Source organism: Astyanax mexicanus, chromosome 20, assembly GCF_023375975.1.
Source record: "Astyanax mexicanus isolate ESR-SI-001 chromosome 20, AstMex3_surface, whole genome shotgun sequence".
Lineage (NCBI taxonomy): Eukaryota > Metazoa > Chordata > Actinopteri > Characiformes > Acestrorhamphidae > Astyanax > Astyanax mexicanus.
The window spans coordinates 31,278,512-31,296,432 of record NC_064427.1 but is presented as its reverse complement, the minus strand read 5'-3'; the positions used below and the strand labels follow the sequence as shown (position 1 = coordinate 31,296,432).

The following is a 17,921-nucleotide window of genomic DNA, read 5'->3' as shown; positions in this document are numbered from 1 at the left end:
ATTTTATTATTGCAATATGATATGGCTAACTAAGATATTAAAAAAAAAGAATTTTATCAGATTTGTCAGATGTCAGTGATCCAGAATGTCATGATACTTGTAATGCACTCCAAATATCTACATATATTCAGGATTAAAGTAAGATAAATGATACCAGACAGATATAATCTGTCTCTAGTAGATATATAATGAGTAATTAGAACAGTGTGAATTTTTCTTTTGCTAAATTAGGTAATTAGGGGTGGGTAATATGGCACGATACTTCAGGGTATAATGACGTTCACGATATTTACATTTTTTGCCGATATTATCACTTTCAATACGATATGGCACACCCCTAGAGGGGACCTTCAAGAACATCTAAATATTCAAGCCAGATGTATAGGATCTGAACTCCCCAGGGGCAGTACTGGGGACCCCCATGCTTGGGCAATGACACAACTTCAACTTCTAATGACTTTATAAAAATAAATTTAACTGAGTCAAACAAATATTCAGGCAAAAGTCTCACAACTGACTAAATAGATTCAACAGTAATCACTGAACATATAGGGCATCATTCCTCATGAGCTTTATCCCAATGAAGGCCTATGAAAGAAAGACTTAGAGAAGCATGTGAAAAAAGACCAGAGACTCGGCACCCTATCTCCTGCCACATCAGCAAGGCTAAAAATAACAGAAGAAAAGCCCAAACCTGCAGAAAGAGCCCATTGCTCCAGAATGAACTAACTGTGCCCAGAGCAAATGTGACAATGGTAAACATAACACTGATAGAATCAATACAGGAATGAGACAATTCTCCCTTCTAACAAACCGAAGAATACGCATTGTTACATAAAGCACTGGATGAAAAACCACACACCAAAATCAATAAGAGAAGCATTAGAGCACTGATCCCATTACGTCCCCTTACCCCATTTCTCCTGAAAACAAAAACACCTCAAAATATTTAAGTGAGTACTTGAATGTAGCATACATGTGTAAAGACTCACCTATAAGAGCCTGAAAGAGGCTGCTCCTGAAGATGCCCACCACTCGCTGAATAGCAGATTTCAGCTGCTGTTCCTCTGGCTTCTTCAGCTTGGAGCAGTAGTCTTCCAGCAACCCTAAAGCTCGGGTCGTATCTGCTAGGACAGACACAACAGTTGAGGATCACTTAGAGGATTAAACATACACAACTAAATAAAGCTGCCAAAAAGGTGTTTTGGGCATTACTGTAAACAAATTACTTCCCTGAATATCCTAACACCCAGGTCTTCACATCTTGACCCCAAATAACCTGCCCATGTGTGGTCTAACTGAGTAGCCCAACTGGTAAACAGAAATGTTTTCCATGTGGCTCTTTATAATAATATTCATAGAAGCATTTTGTCAGACTTTGGCAGAATCAAAATAATCCTTTCTTCGGGCATTAACATTTTTAAAATGGCATTAAATACTCCAGAAAATGTGTCCAGATAGCATTAAGAATTGCCCCAAGCTTGGCTGATCAGCACAAGCCATTGGGATTGGTTCTAATAATGTTTATACTCATCAACAAAAGAGTTGACAAACGAAGCTCAGGACAATCCCATATTATACTCTGCAACTGGTCTGTTGGTAAAAGCAGCTCAGGGCGATTCCTATATTACACTCAGCAACTGGGGTGTTGGCATATGGGCCTATTACTGTATTTTACTTGGCAACCTGGGGTGCTGGCACACAATGAGAGCCATGTGAGTATTTGAGCCAGAACTGGGCCTAGATTTGAACTGGAGCCGGGCTGATGCAGCTCAGCATGTGGTATAAGTGATTTTTGCTATCTGGGTCATGCAGGCATATATTGAACAGATATGCTTTCAGATAATCAAAGAAGCAGCATATTAGTACATTTTAGACATGATTTGTGTTGACTGTGGACAGCTTGGTAGCATGATTTTGTCAGATCTTCGAGGCTCTAAGCAGTTTTTCTACATTTTAGATGGTTGCAAAAAAAAAAATAAAACTTTTTATTGTGTATGGGCCCATCATGGAAGCTCATAGAGATTTCCATTTTCTCTTCCTTTAACTATAACAAATGCAGTCCTGATATTTGAGACAAGGAGTTCATCACCCAACTGAAACCTGACAAGCAGTAAAGTGTGTTGCATGTTAGTCTGCGACATAAGTGCAGCATAACTGAGACCATCTGAGGACACACAGCAACACATTCCATGTTTCAATCCATTTATTCTAACTATACTAACTAGACTGTAGCCTATAATTAATTTATGAACTCCATTACTGCATGTGTATCACATAAATGTAATTATGAGTCCCATAATTGCTCTACAGTACAATTATTCCCTATTACTGAAGTACTGATGATACACTATATGGTCGAAAGTATTGGAACACCTGCTCATTCACTGTTTTTTTTTTTTTTTTTTTTTTTTTTTTACAAAATCAAGGGTTTAAAAAAAAGGGTTTGTTGGAGTAACTGTTCTCACTGTCCAAGAAAGCGCTTTTACTTGATTTTAGAGTATTACTCTGAAGATCTGATAGCAGTCAATGACAAGAGAAACAAGAACATTAGTGAGGTCAAGATGTTGAATGATCATCACCCAATTCCTTCCCCATCACCCTATCACCTATCTGCCATTTGATTTGCACTTCTTCTCTACAGAAACTGGACAAGATGTGTGTGTACAGTATGTGTGCATTTGCACATATGTGTCAGCAATGGGTGTAACTTGAAGTAGATGAATGCATTTATGACAAGGAGAGTCAAAACATTTGGATATTTAGTGCATTTTGATGTCCAAGATATGCTCATTGATGTACAATAAATACCGTTATCTTGCCCAACCAACTAAACATTCCACAAATGTGCTTTACAAATGTGCTTTAAGGTCTAGGAAATGTTAATGACATCAATTTAACGTTTTTCATTTTTGACAGATAATATTTAAAAAGGGATCCATAGCATTAAGACCCGAAGTTGAGTAAAAGCAACCCAGTAACAAGAGACCCTCACCTCTTTTTCTTAAAGGCATTCTTGCTTCTCTAAATCCGTGTGGGACTGCCAACACGCAAACAATCCCGCTTCATCTAAGATTCTCCGGGAGGAAAAAAATGTCCTGTAAAACTGCTAAATCCGTGTCTTACTGGCCATTTAGCTCTCCAGCGCCAGCTTGCAGCATCAAAATCCAAGGGGCCAAAGCAGAGGAGCCGTCATAACAGCAGTGGACGAGGCTTAGAAAAGCAACCTCAGGTGGCTCAGACAAGGGCTCCACATGACTGCTGAGTATCAGCTTTGAGCAAAAGGAACTCATAATCCGATATGCAGGACGATCCACCTGTGTGTGTGTGTGTGTGTGTGCTTGCATGTGTGTGAGTCAGTGTGTGAAAGTGAAGCATACTTGATTAAGGAAAACAGACCATTGTGTTTCCAACCCGCAACTGGGGTGGACTTGGTAAAGGCATAGTAGAGTGTCACACTGCCAGCTTTCACCACGTGTTGGGCAAAGTGCTCGTTCCTTTGTTTAATTTGCTGTTTTTTTTTTTTGTGTTGTATTTTGTTTATAGCACTTCAGCTTTTAAACAGTACTCTTTCATTCTTTCATAATCTCCAACAAACATCCACAAGGCCTCTGGTTTTTCTTTGCTTCGCAAAATGTCTGTAATTTTTAAGGCAGACAAGAGTCCAACACCTCCTCGGTCATACATGCATTATAGCACATAATGAAAAGACATTTAAAATGGAAAGTAGTCACAATTGAAAGCAACATTAGCTAAACACTAACTCCAAGTGCAGGGAGATCAGGACATGTTGGAGTCATTTTTTCTACATGTTTTATTTGATTTAAGACATTTTAACTGACAACTTTAGTATAATACATGAACATAACCTTTGCTGACCTCAATACTGCACATTGCAATATCGCAGCTTTCAGTGTGAATAAGCCTGTGTTTTGCTATTTTGTATATTTAAGCATTTTATATCCTAATTCCAATTTCATTCAAATGTCTGAATATTATTAATGAAATGCAAATCCAAAGTTCTTTGAACTTTTAAAGAGTGGAATAGCATTGTTATTATTATGTTATTATTAGCAGATTCATTAAAGGGTCCTAAAATGACAATAATATCCTTTATTATTTACTGATATTATTGTACTTATTTGCATGACATTATTTTGGGATTAGAAAATGGATTTATGAAAATGATCTGTAATAACTAATAGAAATAGTATTTTTTCTGTACCTCTTATTGAGTTCTTTTTAATGTAAAGTTTAAAATGTAAAGTTTACTAAAGACTTCTAGTTGATTAGCTACATAAGAAGATTACTATAACAGATATCTGAAACAACGTGACATACAGGGCTATGTTTCTACATGGTAAAAATATATAAATATACTATTTTAGCTATATAAAGCTAGTTAAAGCACACAAGTTTCTTGTTGGTCAGCAAAGTAAATTTCATATACTAGCTAGCTAACTAATATTTGTCTATTTGTTTGTCTAGTTTAACTACACAATTTGCTAAATTTGAAAAATAACCAAGCTAAGTTAACTAGTTAGCTAGCTAACTAATATTCTGCAAACAATTAACTAACTACTACTGAATGTCAAGACCTTTTTAGTTAGTAAGCTGGCTACAATAACCCCAAATAATTAATAAACAGCAATAACAGCTGACTTTGTTTGTCTAGGTGTTTGACTACTACAAATTGCTGATCTACTAAATAACCCAGCTCTATCTAACTAGGTTATTTAGTTAGCTAGGTTAGCTAACTAGCTAATAAACAGCAAACTATAATTAACTGAAAAATGTAAAGGCATAAACCATTGGCCACATGGCTTATAGTAGCTAGCTATATAGGTTAGTTATTTATTTAGCTGGCTAATCCAAACTAGGGCTGCAACGATTAGTCGATATGAGCGACAATGTCGATTAATTAAATTTGTCGACTATAAATTTCATTGTTGACTAATTGTTCATTTGTAACAGTCCTGCATTACACAAACTGCTAGGGACAGAAAGGCAATGGGAGATGGGTAAATGTCTGACTCACACAGTTTATACTCAACTCCAAAAGTATCCAAACACAACAGATTACATATTTACTCACTAAATATCTAAACATTTAAATGTATTTTAAATCATATCCAGCTGTTTCCATTGTTCTTAGAGGTGGAGAACATGGCAGAAATAATCGTTGACTAATCGACTAGTAGAATAGAATAGTCCAGTACCAAAATAGTCCAGTACCAAAATAATCATCAGTTGCAGCCCCAATATAAACTATTAACAAGCAGCAATAACAAAATATTTTTTGTGATCAAAGAAAAGAAGCCAACCCTGTATTTTTTAAAGAAATGTATCAGAGTAGACTTTACTCACAGCCTCTGTGGACACTCCAAATTCACTATAGCCTTCATTCTGAGTGTTTATGTATAGAGAGATGTAGAGAGCAGGCTAATTTCAGATAATGTCAGATAACAGCAGTATAGTTAAGCATTATAGCTAACACAGGACAAAAACAGTGGGTTCCCAAGTTAAAACACCCAAAGTACTGCATCGAGCGAGGAGTAAAAAGAGCTTAAAGCCTAAATCTGTATCCCAAAAGCTGAATTATTCACGCATTTTTGCTGTTCCTGGCTAATTCAGCGAGCTTGTCGGTGCGACGCCTGTCGGAAAACACCTGCAAGTTGATGCTCTAGCGGAGTGAAGACGCGTGGCCCTCTGCTCTCCAAAAACGCTCCTCAATTCAAGTCATTCCGAGCAGTTCTCACAAACAAACCACTCTGAAAACGTCCGCTGACTGAGATTCACTTCAGCCGAGTCCCCTCACACTGCTGTCTGTCTGTGGCTGCAGGGCATCATCTATCCCTGTGCAGGCTGCTGTGAGACTCTGGAGCTACGGCGAGTGCAGCAGCTTCAGCAGCAGCAGCAACAGCAGTTTCGCCTTAGCAACCGGAGGGTGGGCCGCAACACGCCCGACCTGATTGACAGAAGCAACCTCCAATGATCTGTGGCCATTCCACTTGCTTGTGCAAAAATTGACCAATCACACGCATCCTTTCCGTTCCTGAGTCTCGCAGGGTGAAGGTTCACGGGAACATGTGGTTAGACATGGCTGCGCTCTGGTCGTGTTTATCAGCGGGGTATTGAGGGAAAGGAGGGTTACAGCGAGCTTTACAGACCTTTACGTTGTGAAGAAACTGCAAGGTAGGTTTAGTGAGAGTATAACGAATCATATCACGGTGTTTTTTTGTAAAGGAGACGAGTTTAAGGCGGAACCTGTGCAGTGTTTTTGGTGTCTGTAACTACGCTGCGTTCTCGCCTCTGTTGTAGGTCATTTGTTTAGGTTGCATTTATGATAAGCGTTTTTATAGTTTGTGTACAAGTAGTCACAATCCAGTATCTGTGTAATGTACTTTAGGTTTGTTTTTATCAGTACAAACTCTTTTTTTCTGCTTAGCTAACTTACTTGGAAGACTCTAAAGTAAGTTACACTTTGCAAAACGTTGTTGGACCGCTTTTAGCTTTGATTTGTTTTTGATTCGCTTCTGCAATGTCACAAGATTTATTTAAATCCAGTGTTACGTTATTTTTTGTCCAGCACATCCCAAATATTCATAATGGAGTTAAGGTTTAGACTCTGTGGCGGCCAATCCATGTGTTCCTCTTTCATAATTCCAGCCTGATAAATCCTGGCATTGTCATCTTGAAATATGAGCGTGCCATCAGGGAAGAAAAAAATCCATTGATTGAATAACCTTGTCTACCCCAGATAATTTGCTTAGTTAAATCCAGGTATAGATTTTATAACAAAAAAAACGTTATAATAAACTTTATAATAATAACACTAATTGTTAATACTATTGTTATTATTAATATTTGTGGGGCTCAAAGGCGTCAAAAGTATTTACATTCATTATTTAGGTAGAAGTATAGCTACTAGGGTTTGAAATACTTCTGTGGAACTTTTTACTCAAGTAAAAATACTGGTTTCAAAACGACTTAAATTATAATAGTAAAAGTAATGTAAGGGCAAAAAATGTTATTAAAGGCAAAAGCTTAGTGCACGTAACCCCATTAGGCTTTGATGTCAGATGTGGATCTCTTGGTATTTTAATCTCAGTCTTCATGAGGTAGGTCACCTGCAATACTTTCTCAGCGTCTTAAAGGAGTTCCTGGAGGTGCTGAACAGCAGTTGCTGCTTTTTCTTTTACGCTGTGAAGCTCCAGTTCATCCCAAATCACCATCTCAGTTCGGTTTAGGTCAGGGGATTGTGTATTCGTACCCATTTTGAGATACTTTGAATTATTATTTTTACTAGACAAATATATTAATGGATCTGTTGATTTTGGGAACTAGAGAATAAAAAAAGTTATGTTACTAAAAATTGTACTGGTAAACATGTAACTGTATGTAAAAGAGTGAATTTTAATTGTAAATCGATAGAAAACATGACTAGTCAATATTACATTACAGATATATCACGATTTTTTTTATAAGTTTACCTGTATTATTGTTAACATTTTATTTTAAAACGGCTTCCCATTGCTTTTATACTAATAGTTTATATCGTGTGTGTGTGTTCAATGTTTGCTCATATGTTGCCAAGTAGCTTATTTCTTCCCTTCTCTTTTTTGTTCCACAGAACACAAAGACACAGACAAAATGTCAGACACAGGTCAATACCAGCTGGTCCCCAGATGTTCCATAATGGAAATGATCGCCAAAAAATTTGAAAAGCTGCCGGAATTTGACAGGTAGCTAGAGACCTGAAATATCATGCTGCTTTAGCTGTTAAATTAAGTGAATTCATAAAAGGTCATTTTACTTAATAGTGAGTCTGTCAAATTAATCGCGTTATCAATTTATTGTACATATGGACATGTGCTTGTTTACTTAAAAATAACAAACTGGGTAAAAAATAAAAAATCACTGTTAAAAATATGAAGCAAATGTTTGCCATTATTTAGTCAAAAATAATTTGCCACAATATTATAAATTATTATATAGGTGCCATACAAAGACAACAATTTTATGGGCCCATTCACCATTTTAAATGAACAAAGAATGTCTTTAGTTTTTTTCTTTGCAGTGTTAATATTCACTTTGCATTTTTTTTCATCAGGAAACTGTTTCTATATGGCCCATTCTATCTTGGTGGTAACGCTGGCCTTGCTGGTTTGATTGCAAATAGTCTTTATCGGCGTGCACTTAACGTCTCCCAAGGACAAGTCACTTCAAGTATTCCTATGGCCGTTATACCTTTTCTAACAACTGTGGCACTATACAACGCAACAGTCAGCAATCCTTTGTTAGCAGGTAAAAAATCTATATATAGAATTTGAAACCATATTATAGTGGTTTTTTTTAATACACTGCTTTCATTGTTACAGGAGACTTAAACTGTCCAACTTGTGTCCTCATTAGAGGGGCTCTGGTGGGTGTAGTTGGTGGTGGTGTTTACCCCATTTTGTTGGCATTACCTGTGAACGCTGGGCTTGCATCCAGGTATGTGTTTGGTCTCTACTACAGTCTGTATTTTTGCAGCAGCACTTTAAATATGAAGCCAACATTAATGCTGTAACACTTACTTAAAATATTTTTTGATTGTGCTTTCAGGTACAAAAGCAGTCCAATGCCTGAAAAGGGAAACATAATAGTCTTCTGGAAAAACCTGACCACACCCATTGTGAGGAAAATGTATGCTGTACTGATACTTCAGACTCTGTTTGGTCTTTACTTGAGTTCAAAAAATTTTGACAGCTATCTGAAGCTTCTAAAAATACCTCTGGATGAGGAGCTTCATGATTAAGCCAAAACCTGGTCTCTAATCTACTGCCAATGGAATCTTCTCAAAGGCAAGCTTTAATCAGTCTGGTAAACAGACCTTAAAATGTATACTAAAAGTGTACACAATAGTTCATGGTTGTAATTACTTTTTTTGTTTGCTGATTGCTGGTTTTTGATATCATATTCCATTAAAAAAGTTCCAACAAATAGTACTTTCTCTGTCCTACATAATACATTAAGCATAATGATAATCTTCAGAGATGGAAATGAGGATTGGCCACCATACCCACAAAGAGAAAGGCTAATAGTACATTTTGTGACTGGTGGCTGTAGAATTACTAGTGATCTGCTGATGCAATCAAAGCTTAAAGCAGCTGCACAACTGTGGCCTGTAATCTTTATTTCCTCGGTTACTTTTCATTCAATATCTGTTTGTTTAGAGAACATTTTATGAACAAATATGGTACACTTAAAAAAAGTGGTGCAAATGTTTAAGTGTATTTATATTGAATGACTTTTCAGTACCTCAGAGAATGAAAAATAGATTTCGGTTACACAATAAAGTGAACTTTCTCAGTATTTCTAAATATTCAAATTAAACAAAGTTGATTCAGAGCACATCCTATACAAAGTTCAAAACCTTTTTTACATCAAATATAATTAAAGCTACATAAATAGAGAATTATGTAAATAATAATGTAATTCTACTTGTAGATAAAAATCCCATAAGAATACAGTCATTTTTAAAGATTCTCTAGAATGGAAAATGCAATGTAGTACATGGATAACACACCATAAACCTTAAACTTTATTGTGTCGTTATTGAAAAAGAAGACTAAAAGCAAGTCATTTTAATTCTTAAAAGTAAGTAACTTTTAATGCAGGGGGGAAATAATAAATGGCACCTAACTCTGAATTAACAACTACACTTTCGAATGGCCAGTCAAAGATGTTTTGTCCAAAATTGCCCATTGGTCAAACTGTAAACAGATACAAAGAATTTAAAATGTACCACTTAAGGGTTGGGGCAATCACTACAGCGGCTGAGGCTTAGAAACCTGTAGGTTACCGTTAGGAACAAGAAGAAACCAACCTGTAGTACAAAAATAGGTTATTTTGTTACTTCCACTGTGACTGAAGCACACACATTCCATACGCAAGGTTTCTCCTTCCTTAACTGCACAACACACAGCAATACAGGGGTGTTTGTGAATCCTTTAAGATTTATAAATCTGAAATGTATAAAAGTAGATAAAGAGAACCATTTTAAACAAGAGCTAGAAATGTTTGACTTGATCATTTATTTATTGAGAAAAATAATGCATAAGCTGCAAAAGTGTGTCACGTGTCAAAGAATATTTGTTTGATTTGTGTGTTCTTCAGACACAAAAAACTCAATCAGCTAGCTAGCAACACCACAAGTGGAGGCTGGTCCAAATTACACCAGTTATTGTGGGTGGTGGATCATGATGTCAATCAAATGAGGAGTTTTAAGGTCACTGGCTTTAAAACTCAAGCGCTCAATTCCCATAAAATTAAAAACGGCGCCACTTCCTGGGCAACGGCGGGAACTGCGCTTTTACAACGAGTACGTATAGTCTTACTGTGTAAGAGTACTGGTGACTGGATGACTAACAAACCTTACTCTTATTTTTTCCCAGTTAGAACAGCAGAGAAAAATGAATTAGTATAATAAAGAAATAAACGATAATGTACTTTGACTTGCTTGATATGTGCAGCCAATAAAATATTATAACAATGGTCTTATATACTGCTAATATTAAAACCCAAATGTGCTGCATTTGTTTATAACTGATTGTTACAACAATCGACAACTGACCAAAATAGATAACTTGAAAGATCAATGAACTATTGAGTTTAATATTTGCAAAATAAATAAATAAATAAAAAAATCTGCTCTTACTACTCAAATACGCAAGCATGCACTTTTAAATAGTTTATAAATAACATTATATTAAATAAAACATTTTGACTGAAAGCTTCTGGGTGGGACAGCTTTAATAAAAACTATTAGTCATTTGGCCAAAGAAAGTTTCAAGAATAAGTGTTTGTTTTAGAATTGCCAGGTCAATCTCCTAACCTTAATCAAATAAAAAATTCATTTAAAATTCTGAAGCAACAGCTCATGGGGAAAAAAGAAAAACTAACATTACAGATGGAGCAGTTACAAAGAAAAAAAGCAAAAAATTTATTCTTGGCGGTGTGATGGAATGTTACTGGAAATGTGTAGAAGCTGTTACTGCTGCACACAAGGGTCATACAAAATATCTCTCTTGCCACTAACAACTATAATATTGGACGACTTTTCTCAATAAATAAATGAGAAAGTATTATATTGCTGTCTAATTTAATTTGACTTGCTTCATTTACTTTTATCCAATCTCTCTTTTACCCGAAATGTAAGCAAATCTATAAAAAAACTGTAAAGGGTTAGCAAAACTTTAACCACCGCAGTATTTCAGGAGTATTAGTTTCTGAAATAAGGCAGACGCATTACCACTCTTTATCCACTTAGAAAAGAGGGGGGATTAGACACTGGCAGAGAATGAAGAAACTGCTGTTTGAAAAGAGAAGAGGAGAATGGTTAACAAAGCAATATACATTACCCAAAAGATTTGATAAAAATATTATTTATTTCCAGATACTGATAATCATGTTTCTCCTGAACAGTCTTTGGATTCTAAACACTCACACAATGCATCTCTTAACAAAACACAAAAGGACAACCTTTCTCAACATTTTTTTTGCTTTATGATAAAGCTGAAATACTTCTGTTACAGTAACTGTACAATCATGTTTGCTGTATTGTTACACAGATACATAAAATGTGGCTTAATTATAAAGAATGGAATAGATCTACATATTAAACTGACTGCAGTGTAATGAAAATACCAGTAAAAGCTTGAACTTACACTCCTTTGTACTACCTTTTTAAATTTAGAAGGCCATGATGCAAGCTGCTGGTCCCGATTCTTCAGCTTTCCCCACAGCAAATCCACTTTAGCATAAAGAAAAATAAGGGGGCTACATGAAAAACATCCTCCAAAAAAATAGTGACATTTCACAAAGGGTTTTTTTTTTCTTTCCTTTTCAACAAAGTGTGAACAAACTACTCTGACGTAATCATTCGGCTACACTGCCGATTGTAACTGCTTCTGTCTAAAACACCCTTTGTGAAACCTCACTTTTTTACATAATTTGAAAACATTTTTCAACAATTACTAATTTGCCCTCTATAGTTTAAACTCAAAGAATCTACCATCCTATGCATTTTCCCAAAATTGACAAAACAAAGACAAAACTTTCTCTCCATCATGTTAAAAAAAAAAGTCTATTTACAAGTTCATTTAGTGCCGTGAACTGGCAGAGATCACTTCAGAACATCAAAGGAGAGATTGATTTCTGAGCAGTCTTCAAGATCTTGATCCTTACCATGGATTCAGGTGGTCATGGTGTTCTGAGACCCACTCATCCCGCAGGGCAGACCAAGCACCTGGAAGAAAACTGTCAACAAGTTTAGCAGTAACTTGCATTAAAAGCAGATCTTAGATTTAATGTATACATGCAATTTAAGTGTCCTTATTCAATCTGCTAACTCAACATTTGACAATTACTGTTGTGATGTCCCTTTGATGTTCATTACATCATGTATTTAGTTCAGTCTCAGCAAATGCTGAAAAAAGTAAGATACTTGACCCTACATTTTATGTGAAGAGCTTGCACTCTCTGCACATTTAGTGCAGAATTCCACAGAGACATGGTCTTTGTCCACGTGCAGACAGATACCGCCTGCTGCATCTTTGTCGTCCACCTTCACTCTCTTCCTTGGCATGGCATAATCGTGGTCGTTCTCATTGGCCTCCTGGAAAAGCGAGGTAGAGAATTTCATGCCGTTCACACCGCTTAATCTGGACAACAGCTGAGCCAACATACTTTCATTGGCCAACACAGCTCTTAAGTACCTAGTCTCATTCTCCAATTCTTCCACTCGCTTGTTAAGGTTGCTGTTCTCCTGCTTCAGAAGTCGGTTCTCTGACGTTAATGATCCCACACGCTGCTCCAAACCATGCAGATACTGTTTCTTCTTTAGACGATTCATTCTTGCTGCCATGGCATTCTTGTTGACTCCACCAGGGGCATCTTGCAGTTTCTGCCTGTGCGCTGAACCTCTGACTTGGGAATTGGGCACGTTAGAAGTCTGCTCCGTAGTGTTGTCAGCACTTAGAATGGGATCTTGCAATCCGACGTCTGGAAATGCCACAAGATCATCGTTGTCTAAAGCCCAGTTGAAATCTGAGTTTAACAGGTCATCCAGTCCCCAGTCATTTGAATCACTTTCTGGAGAGGTTTGTACACTTGTGCCACTTTCAGATGTGACTTTTACAATATGGTCAAATTCCCTCAGAGGACTTGAAAATGAGGTGTCTGTGCTGTTACTGACAACTCTTCCTCTTTTTCTGGTGATCATCGTTGCTTTGTGAGTTGTAGCTACTTGCCCTCTCCACTGAAGGAGGACAGACAATCTGTAAAAAAAAAAAAAGAAAAGAAAAAAAAAAAAAAAAAGTTAGTTATAACTTTATAACTAGAGTTACTTATGGCAAATTGTCTTAGCCTACAATTTTGGCAAAAAACACATAACTGAAATGCACAATTTTACTAGTAGCATTACTTTTATACCAGTACATTGTGCACTGTGGACAAAAATAAAACTACAATCCTACTATAATGTTTACTAGTAAATCAATAACTAAGATATAGCTAGATAAGGTAGCAAGATTAAATGCAAAATAACGGTAGCTAACAAACGAGCTATATTAAGCTACAGCTATATTAACAATATGACGTCTTAACACGTCTAGTCAGAACGAAGATCTGATTAAAAGAGCTAGAGTAATGTAACCTATATATTTCAGACCTAACATCTTAAATGAGAGTAGAATTGTGCCATATTGTATCATACGCAATATGATCGGCAAAAATTGACAATAGAAAACAAATAAAAACATTTATTTTGTTGCAGTAGTACATTCTTGAAATTAATGTAAAGAAAGGTGTTTTATGAACTCGTTTAGAATACCACTATTGCAAAAACATCCTACAATATCGGAATATTTTATATTTATATAAGTAGCAAAACAGTTTTTAGCTAGCTAGTTACAGTAGCTATAATAGGTTAACCAGCCAGCGAAAACCGGGCCTTTTTCAACTGGTCAAAATTTGTTACCAGAAAAATAGTAACTGAAGACGACCAACATTTTGATAACATAAAATTAATAAGAGCCGTATATTAACGTTAACTGCAGAAGAGATGACTAACCATATTTGAGTACTTTTTAGTTTTAAGGCTACATAAGTTGAACAACACATCCAGCGCGCCAAACAGCTCGTCAGACAACGTTAGGTTAGCGCACATAGCCATTTATAGCAAGCTAAGCTAACGTTTAAATGACCAGCCCAATACTAGAGCTAAACACCTGAAACCTACAAAAAACATTTAAACTATCGTAATTCATAATCCAGAAATCGAAACATCAGTCTATACCTACAGAAAACGGAACTTTACACGAAATTATTTAAAACATTCGTCCTGTTAGCCTAGCTAAAAGCTACACGAGTTTAGCAGGCTGTGTAGGCCGCGCGCTCAGCGCCATGATCCGAATGATACAGCACTTTTCCGTAACACGCAGTAGGTTTCGTTAAATAAACAACACTGCGCTTCTTCGCCATTATTATTAAAGTCAGACTTACCGTGCGTGTTTCAGTTAACCGCACATCAGCCTGCAGCTCGCCAAATGCGGTAAATAACGAAGTCTGTTCTGAGGGTAAAGTTTCGTGCGTCTCTCCGGAGCAGCTCCACAAAGTCAACGTAGCGGGAACGCAAAAAACAAAACGGCGCGAGAACTTCACTTCTCGCAGGATTTGGACGACGTGTGAGCAGAGCCCGTGTTCTGCCGAGTTGTGCTACCCCGTGAAATCGTGCTACCCTAGTTCATATTTAAACGTGAAGATGGCAGAAAAGGTCCCATATTTGAAAATGCTCTAAATAGTATATTTGGAAAGACTCAATCAATATATCAGGATACAGTTTAGGGTTATTAGGTGTGATTATAATCCGTATTTTTTCATCGCTCACTTATTTTTACTGTTATTATTCTAAACTGTCATTGACACATTCCTAACACTCAAACAAAAATGGCAAGGTGCTCTGGTTATTTAATACATCCAAGTAGAACAAAATTAACATTAAAAAATAAAAAATGTAGATCCGCGCGTGCGCACTGGTGTGGAGAAGCACATGTCGATGGGTAGCACAACTTGACAGAACACCGCTTCATTGAGAGCCTGTGCATAGTGCCATTTGAAAGGGTATTCTCTAAGGCTATGGAGATGTTATATATAATATAATGCTATATTTGTCCCTTTCCCCATACTGCTCTGCTGCAGTTTATTTTTCCTTCACTTTCCGTTTCATAAGCATTATTGTATTCAGTGTCAGTCTACAACACTTAACTAATAGTATTTCCATGCAAAACATATTTTTATATTCAATAAGACAGAGTGGCAAAAATATTTTGTTTTATACACAGGCGTTCAAGGACTCTGGCCCAGGATTCATTTAATCTGTGATATAACCCTTTGCCCAGCAGGTGCCACTGTTGAGAACGATTCAATGAGGCTTCGGGTAATGAACCTTTTGGTGAACCTTTGGGGCACTGGTAAATGAAACCTCGTTTTGCCTTTACTACCTGTTAATTTAAAACTTTTTAAAGCAGTAGACCATAATGTATGGAAGCCCATTTCCGCCACCTGAAGAAAAAAAAACGTCCTCAACTAAGTCATAATTATGAGACAGAAAAGTCATAATTATGGGATAGTAAGTCATAATTATGAGATAGTAAGTCATAATTATGAGATAAAAAAGTCATAATTATGAGATAGTAAGGCATAATTATGAGATAAAAAAGTAATAATTATGAGATAGTAAGTCATATTTATGAGATAAAAAGTCATCTCATAATTATGACTTAGTATCTCATAATTATGACTTTCTATCTCATAATTATGACTTTCTATCTCATAATTATGACTTAGTATCTCATAATTATGACTTTTTCTCTCATAAATATGACTTATTATCTCATAATTATGACTTTTTTTATCTCATAATTATGACTTACTATCTCATAATTATGACTTAGTATCTCATAATTATGACTTACTATCTCATAATTATGACTTACTATCTCATAATTATGACTTAGTATCTCATAATTATGACTTACTATCTCATAATTATGACTTACTATCTCATAATTATGACTTACTATCCCATAATTATGACTTTTCTATCTCATAATTATGACTTAGTTGAGGACGTTTTTTTTCTTCAGGTGGCGGAAATGGGCTTCCATAATAATGGCTGGGGGCTTCTTATTTAAACATTTGTGCTTTCTCTCCTTCTCACATTTTAAGCTCCCTTTTTCTCTAATACCTAATAGTCTACAAGTGTGCTTGCTGAGCCAAACAAAACTCTTTGTGCTGATTGGTTGGACATGTGTTGGACAGTGGTTTATAAGTCGACCAGCTACATCCAGATTTCTTTTGCCTTTCCATTACTATAACATGACCAGCCAGGGGGGTGAAGAGACCCCTGAGACTAGTATCTTTGTCTCTATGATCTGGTGGGTTGAGGTTTGGGTATGTAGTGCCTAGGCTTTATACATTATAGTGTGGTAGTTAAGTAGTGTTAAGGCTCTTTTCTTTGAGTTTTAGAATTGGATTAATCAGGTGGGAAAATAAGTTCTTATATTTACAAATGGCTATCGAGTTCAAACTAATCTAATAAGTAGTAATTAAGAGTAAATAAAAAAAATCTAATTTCTACATTTACAGTTTAATTTCATTATGAAAATTAATTGCAAATAGTCAAACAGAAAAAAAAACCTTATACATTTTTACATTTGAACCTGGTAGTTCTTTAAATGGTCCATTTCATGATAAATAGCCCAAAACACTGATTTCCATGGAATGACTTCGTAATAGAACACCGTGTTACTTGGACCTGGGTGCAAGTACACAACTACACTGGGAAAATGACTGCACAACGCCAGAGGGAGCCCGCGAGTGAGTCCTCAATTAATGGGGTGACTGGAGATAAATGGCTAAAAACAATTTATACATACATAGTAGTTCACTGCTTGTCTATGGTATTAATTTAATTCTGAAATACATATATACTCGACCTTTTATACAGCAAACTATTTTCTGTGCTGACTGGTGAGCTGCGGTTACAACGGAGTTTAAAAAAAGGTTTAAAATATGTATGCAGTACATCATTTGTACTTTTAAAATGTTTTGTATATAAAATTCTGAAAACTAACTACTTTGCTTGAATGCTCCTCATTAATCCGTTCATTTTTGAATCACTCTGGCTATGATGGCTCTGATGCTGAAACAATCCCAGAAGAGACTGTTTGCATTTATTCTTCACAATGAGTTCTCTTGAGATTCTCTGTTCACAGAGGAACAGACAAGTTTGATTCAGTCAACCAAAACGATTCTGTTGAAATTCTACCACTAAGCTAAAACGGATGCTCTCACTGGTGCGGAAAGTTCCACAATGTCTGAACCTGCAACAAAAAAAAAATAAAATTATTTTCTAAGCATAATCACAGGTGAACCGATTATATCTGAAATGATTTAGTGATGTGAAGCTTTTGATGCCTGTCTCCACGCTGCCATCTAGTGTCCATTTAAGTTTAGTTCATTGGGTTTTTTTTTTCAGATTGTCATGTTTTAACTGGTGTGTTCACAAAAAATAAACCTTATTTACAACACAATGTATCTTTAATGTTTTGAACATGAAGAATAAATATAGTACTGGAGTGATTCTCAACCATATTCATCTTGGGCAAATAAGTGTTTAGTGTCTGTATTGATCTGCCCTGTTGAGTTAAAAAGAATCCATCATCTCTCAAAGAAGCCACATCCTAAAGTAGCCAGAACAATATATGAAATGACTTGGAGCACCTAACATTCCATCTAAAATTGCATATTTAAGCACTGTTGGGAAGCTCATTTGAGTTTTGCTAATTTGAGAATGTTAGAGTTAGAAAAATGTT

The 17,921-nt window shown here is 36.1% G+C and overlaps 3 protein-coding genes across 24 annotated transcripts in view; 1 reads left to right on the top strand and 2 right to left on the bottom strand.

Moving 5' to 3' along the window:
• Positions 1-5,957, bottom strand: part of dlg2 (discs, large homolog 2 (Drosophila)) — a 440,002-nt gene extending 434,045 nt beyond the window's left edge. For 7 of the 22 annotated variants that reach the window (XM_049468836.1, XM_049468844.1, XM_022681333.2 and 4 more), the window contains exons 1-2: positions 2,996-5,956; positions 993-1,124 (exon numbers count right to left, since the gene is read on the bottom strand). In XM_049468836.1, coding sequence (XP_049324793.1) covers positions 993-1,124; positions 2,996-3,014 — 151 coding nt within the window. In that variant the 5' untranslated portion in view covers positions 3,015-5,956. Of the gene's footprint in view, positions 1-992; positions 1,125-2,995 lie in introns of all 22 variants that reach the window. The other 15 variants (XM_049468833.1, XM_049468837.1, XM_049468835.1 and 12 more) reach the window with 5 other exon arrangements.
• A 47-nt stretch (positions 5,958-6,004) lies between these two features.
• Positions 6,005-8,931, top strand: tmem126a (transmembrane protein 126A). Its single transcript, XM_007236223.4, has 5 exons — positions 6,005-6,195; positions 7,634-7,745; positions 8,114-8,307; positions 8,382-8,496; positions 8,608-8,931. The coding sequence occupies exons 2-5, from the start codon at positions 7,654-7,656 to the stop codon at positions 8,798-8,800; spliced, it is 594 nt and encodes a 197-aa protein (XP_007236285.3). The 5' UTR covers positions 6,005-6,195; positions 7,634-7,653; the 3' UTR covers positions 8,801-8,931.
• Positions 8,932-11,413: 2,482 nt separating this feature from the next.
• On the bottom strand, positions 11,414-14,701 carry crebzf (CREB/ATF bZIP transcription factor). Its single transcript, XM_007236222.4, has 4 exons — positions 14,548-14,701; positions 12,501-13,322; positions 12,232-12,303; positions 11,414-11,797 (listed from the first exon to the last, which is right to left on the bottom strand). The coding sequence occupies exons 2-4, from the start codon at positions 13,265-13,267 to the stop codon at positions 11,737-11,739; spliced, it is 900 nt and encodes a 299-aa protein (XP_007236284.2). The 5' UTR covers positions 13,268-13,322; positions 14,548-14,701; the 3' UTR covers positions 11,414-11,736.
• Between the last annotated feature and the right edge of the window lie 3,220 nt (positions 14,702-17,921).

Coding starts and splice junctions, on each gene's coding strand:
- crebzf (XM_007236222.4), bottom strand. CDS start 13,267: ATGATCACCAGAAAAAGAGGAAGAGTTGTCAGTAACAGCACAGACACC. Junction 12,304..12,500: donor GCAAGCTCTTCACATAAAAT/GTAGGGTCAAGT, acceptor ACTTGTTGACAG/TTTTCTTCCAGGTGCTTGGT. Junction 11,798..12,231: donor CATGACCACCTGAATCCATG/GTAAGGATCAAG, acceptor TTTATGCTAAAG/TGGATTTGCTGTGGGGAAAG.
- tmem126a (XM_007236223.4), top strand. CDS start 7,654: ATGTCAGACACAGGTCAATACCAGCTGGTCCCCAGATGTTCCATAATG. Junction 7,746..8,113: donor AAGCTGCCGGAATTTGACAG/GTAGCTAGAGAC, acceptor TTTTTTCATCAG/GAAACTGTTTCTATATGGCC. Junction 8,497..8,607: donor AACGCTGGGCTTGCATCCAG/GTATGTGTTTGG, acceptor TTGTGCTTTCAG/GTACAAAAGCAGTCCAATGC.